Source organism: Orycteropus afer, unplaced genomic scaffold (genome assembly GCF_000298275.1).
Source record: "Orycteropus afer afer isolate SDZICR_OR568_19922 unplaced genomic scaffold, OryAfe1.0 scaffold00755, whole genome shotgun sequence".
Lineage (NCBI taxonomy): Eukaryota > Metazoa > Chordata > Mammalia > Tubulidentata > Orycteropodidae > Orycteropus > Orycteropus afer.
The window spans coordinates 815,766-821,043 of record NW_006922342.1 but is presented as its reverse complement, the minus strand read 5'-3'; the positions used below and the strand labels follow the sequence as shown (position 1 = coordinate 821,043).

The 5,278-nt window shown below is 39.2% G+C and overlaps 1 protein-coding gene across 1 annotated transcript in view; it reads right to left on the bottom strand.

The window, feature by feature from the left end:
• The window catches only part of SH3BGRL (SH3 domain binding glutamate rich protein like), a gene marked incomplete at its 3' end in the record, with an annotated part of 44,474 nt that overhangs the window by 29,413 nt on the left and 9,783 nt on the right, over window positions 1-5,278 (bottom strand). Inside the window, exon 2 of the mRNA XM_007957509.1 lies at window positions 3,810-3,995. Within this exon, the coding sequence (XP_007955700.1) occupies window positions 3,810-3,995 (186 nt within the window). The remainder of the gene's footprint in view (window positions 1-3,809; window positions 3,996-5,278) is intronic.

Genomic DNA, 5,278 nt, shown 5'->3' with positions numbered 1-5,278 from the left:
GTCCTGGCAATTGAGGGCCCTCTACTGGCTGTGAAGAGGTACTTCTATGGACTCCGTCTCTATCTGAAAGAAAAGATATACAGTGACTGTGCCTGGGAAGTTGTCAGAGGGGAAATCAGGAGAATCTTCTCTTCATCAACAGACTTGCAGGAAACACTAAGAAGAAAGAATGGAGACCTGATTTCATCTTGACTTGACTCTCAATGTGATATGCATAGCACACTTGCATGGACATTTCAAAGACTCTTGCTTATACTTTAGTCACTGAATTTATTGAACCCAGGGATTAATTTGTCCTCAGTACTCAACAAGTATATGTTAAAAATAGCTGCAGGGACATCAGTTCCTAGGAGAAAACTGTGGCGCTTTCTTATTTATTTATCTACTTATTTGTGTTATTGATTCATTCTCATATTTATAATATTTAATTTTACATTTAATAAATTATTATTTTTTTACATTTACTTTGTGCACTGTAGTAAATTACCTGGTATGGCTTTTCTAGCCATAGGTCTTTGTAAACTCCATGGTGGAATTTGCTGTGAGAGACTGGGTAGCTCCTGATTGTTAAAATCATCCACCTGGGGTATTTCTGTTGGGAGCAGCACAAAGTAATGCTCTGGGAAGTTCGCTCTCTCTCAGGTGCTTAGAATTCTGATGTTATGATTGGTTAGTTTGGCCACTCTGCCAGGCTCAAAAGGAGGCCTCCTAGGCAGAAGTCTCTCTGACTGCTGGCTGAGAAGGACGTGCTGCTGAAAGAGACACATGCTCCTGAGAGAAGTGTGCTGCTGGGAAAGAGACTCAAGAGACACGCATTGCTGAGTGAGACACCAAGGGACACGCACGGCTGGGAGAGAGACTGTGAGAGACTGTTGGCTGAGAGATGGCAGGCTGAGAGAGAGACTGAGTGTTTTTCCTGAACTTGAATTGTAGCCTGTTGCTTCCCTATTAACCCCATAATCTTTTTTTGTGAGTTTTGTGTGGCCGCTGAAGTGAATTACTGAACCCATCAGCAGGGTGGTAAGTGCTACAAGAGGACTGGTTAATATCAGAATTGGTGAAAGGGCTGGAGGGAGGCAGTATGTCTGGCCTTACCGGAATAGGCCCGGTGGTGATTCTGTCTTCCTCTTGTGGGGTTGGAGGAGGTCAGGAGATGTGGCCTCCTTGCCTTTTTAGCACATTGTATTAAGATTTTTTTGGGTGTGCGGGAGGAATGGTTGGTGTAAGGGCTGGAGGGAGGCAGCATGTCTGGCCTTGTAGAGATAGGCCTTGGGTTACTGATGGTGATCCTGTCTTCCTCTTGTAGGGTTAGGGGAGGTCAGGAGATGTGGCCTCCTTGCCCTTTTAGCAGTTAACCTTTTTCCATTATGAATCTTTATAATTTTTTTTCTCTTCATCACAATCATCACTGGTATTTGGAATGAAAATGCTTTTATCAAATTATCTCAATCAGTAGCCAGCACCGGTAATTTGAATTCTGGATATGCCAATTTTAGATTATAAATTCCTATTTGACTTTACTGTTAATTTTGAAAAACCATTTAAACAGGCCATTTGTATCAAATTATCATAACCTCTAAAATTATTCACCTATTCATCAGCTCCCTGTTTCAATCTTATACATCCTGAGTAGGTCTTTATGGATGTTTTATTCCTCCCACTTTATGCAATCTTTTGTTAGTAACACTTGACATTATTCCTCATTAATGTTTAGTTGTCTTATAATTAATCATCAAAATTCTCCAATTTCTGCCTGATTCCTGAATCCCTAAGAATTTGCACAATTATCCACTTGTGATTATTCATTATCTGCAGACTGGCTCAGAAGAGACAATTAGTCTATTCCATTCCTAATACTCAAAGCAGGTATGTTTTGAGTACCAAGTGGATATGTCTTTTTGTTCAGAGGATTAGTATTTGTAAGATAAAAGTCTAATGATTCAACTTATATGTGAACTTGCTTATATGGACGAGTTCTGGTAGTGCAGTGTCTAAAGCATTAGGCTGTAACCAAAAGGTTAGTGATATGAACCCATCAGCCATTCCATGGGCAAAAGATGAGGCAGTCTGCATCCATAAAGACTTACAGCCTTGGAAGTCTTATGGAGCCGTTCCACTACATCCTATAGGGTCACTATGAGTCAGAATAAACTCGATGGCAATGGGTTTGGTTTGGGTTTTCGTATGCTTGATTGGTTGGAATATATGGGACCAAAGCATCCTAGGTACCCTTGCAGTTCCAATAAGTATCTATTCATACAATTAGAGCTAACTATAGAATGATGCATTGAAATTAATATTCCTACAGAAAAGAGATCTTGTCCCCTCAGATAATCTCATTGTTGACAGGCCTGGGTGGGGCTGGTCATTTCTTCAAGCATTTGTTCCCATTTATGGTATATTACAATTAGAAAAATGTTTTTGCAATCTAGCTGCCACTTTGGCCCTAATTGCTGATAATGTTGCTGGTGGAATGGCAGTTCAACAGAAGTCCTTAGAATCACTTGTTAAAATTGTTTCAGACAATAGAATAGTCCTTGAATTTCTCCTAGCTCAACAAGGAGGAGTTTGTGCTATTGCAAATACCTCTTGCATTTCATGAATAAACATCTCTGGAGAAGTAGAAAAAGACATTACTAAAACACACCAAAAGGCCTCCTGGTTATATACTATTCCCCTCATGACCATACACTCCTTTGACATTTTTAGCTGTTACCTCAAAGTATCAGATCTGGAATACATTCTTTTCTGCCACCATGTGTGTAATTGTTATTATAGAGCTTGTTAAATATATTATGCATTGCACTGTGTTTATCATTGCCAAAACCAATCCTTGAGATATCTAGCCATAAAATGAATCACGTACTTAGAAGAAACTAATTTTGCTAAGGACACTGAAGTTTAATTTTGGGATAAGACCTTTTGGAACATTAGGTTATTCTTCTAATGTGGTCCTGTTTGCAACACCTTCCCTAATGAGAACCAACTCACCCTGAAGATGATGCCCAAAGAGATAACAAGGTAACACTGGATGGTGTCCATCCACCTCTACTAATAGAGCTGGTGTCTGGGTTCTTAAAGGCTCAAAAAGAGTAGCTATCCCCAAAACAATAAATCTTTACAGAAGATGAGTAACTCATTTATGGGTGACTTGTGCCCCTTAGTGGTGGCTTTATCAAAAAGGGGACAATATAAGCAACCCTCAAAACTTAGGCCCTCAACATGACCAAAATCGATGCTCCATATCTAAATTAAACTCAATTTCTAATCAAAATGCAGCTTTCTCTATAAACACTGCTTCTGCTGCGCTGAAGAAACAATTCAGGTTCTTGTAAAAGTTTACCTGCTTGTAACTCCAAAGGAGCAAGGGTCAAGAGTCTAGTTTGTGTGGGGAATTGTTAAAATATGCTTCTTAAGAGTGATTGCATGGATTTATCCAAGAATAATGCCTTGGACAACATGCTCCAGCAGGTTAGGAAACAGAAATGATAAATTAAGAAGGACTGTAGATTAACAACCCTCTTATAACTTTTTGTCATATACTTCCCTCATGCCTATGAGCACATAGCCCTTTGTTTATTACAACATATAAAAACTGTGCCTCTTCTTGAAATTTGGAACACTATGTTATCCTGCCTAGGTGTTACTGTGTCTCCTGATTTGTGAATCTCTCTACTTTTCAATACAACTCTTTCCATTCATTTCTAACAGAGTATAAGACTGGTATTTTGCTAAGACAAGGGATAGAATATATTTGGGGCACTCCATTTCAATAAATAAGAATTTAAATTATTAAATTGTTTCCTTACCCCACGGTACTGGCTTTCATTAAAAATCTGAGGTGGCAAAGGGTATCCTGTAGCTGGTCGACTGTTTTCAGGAACATTTTCTCTCATCCACTTCCGATTCTCCTCATTGGCTGCAATATCTTTTTCTTCAAATCCTATTTTGTTGGCTTCCAAAAAACCAAGCACATCTTGCTGCTTCTTCTTAATCTAGGATCCAAATGACAAGAGACCATATTGCTGACCAAATAAATTCTTGTTTTTATATTTCAAAGTCAACAAACACCAATGTTTATGAGTTTAAGGAAATTAATTCAAACATAGATAAAAATCTGTAGTTGTAAAGAAGACATATGGTTTCCCTTCTTCACTGTCATTGTTAATGTTTTAAAAGTGTGTTAAAACCAAAAAACTGGGTAAGATGGCGGACAAGGGAGAAAGACTGCACAGCCCCTCTTCTCTCAACAAAGAAAAGGGAAACCAATTAACACAGACACAGAAGATAATTCTGGACCCCTGAGCATTGAAGGGAAGGATATAGAAGTAGACTAAACCCCAACTAGCAGAAGAATTTGCATGAAAATACCAAAAAAAGGAGACAGACAGAGCTGCGGTCTGGCAACAATCCTGAGCAATTCTGACGGCACAGACAGCTTGGAGATTCCCGAGTGGTGGTAGGACCTAAGATTTAACCTAAGCACTGCTAGCCAGGGACTGCATGGGGACTGCTCTGGTGACTGGGGAATAAACAGAGAAGGTGAAGAGAAAAGCGGGCTGAGCTGTGGACTTGTGCCGGTCCAGAGGATGCTGCCATTTTAAATGTTACAAGCAGCTTGGCTACCTTGGATATTTAAAGAGACAAGCACTATCCAAGATTCCAGGGGCTTAAGAAAAGGTTTGGCTTTCCAGCAACCCCAAGGACACTCTGGACATGCAAGATTGAAAAGGTGCGACATTCCTCTTGTTACTCTTATACCCAACACCCGCCTGGTGAATGGAGGTGCGACCATCCCCCACTCCCACCCACCTCCTGGGCCCACAGGAACTCCATCACAGTCTGTGAGCTCAGACGGAGCCTGGGTGCCCTGCCCTGTCCTCCATCAATTTTTTTTTCTTTTTTGCTTCCTTTCTTCTGGTGATTAATTTGCTTGTATTTGTCTGTTTTAAAACAACTATTATTATTAATACTTTTGTTCTTTTTAATATTAATTTTATTCTTCCCCTCCCAGGCCCTAGTTTTCAGCTTTTTTTCCTTTCCTTGTTCCTGGTTGAATTTTTTTTTTTAATTTAATTCTTTTTTTCCTTTTATCCCCTTTTTTCTCGTAGTTAACCCATTCCTTGTTTTTCTTTTTGCATTTTTCTCATTTTTTTACTTAATTATTGTCCTTCTCTAACTTTTTTCTCTTAGTGTCCTATCCCCAAATATTGCAGATTTTCTTTTTTCTTCTTCTTTTTCCCTTTTTCCCTTTTTTTTTTTTTTTGATTACTGGATA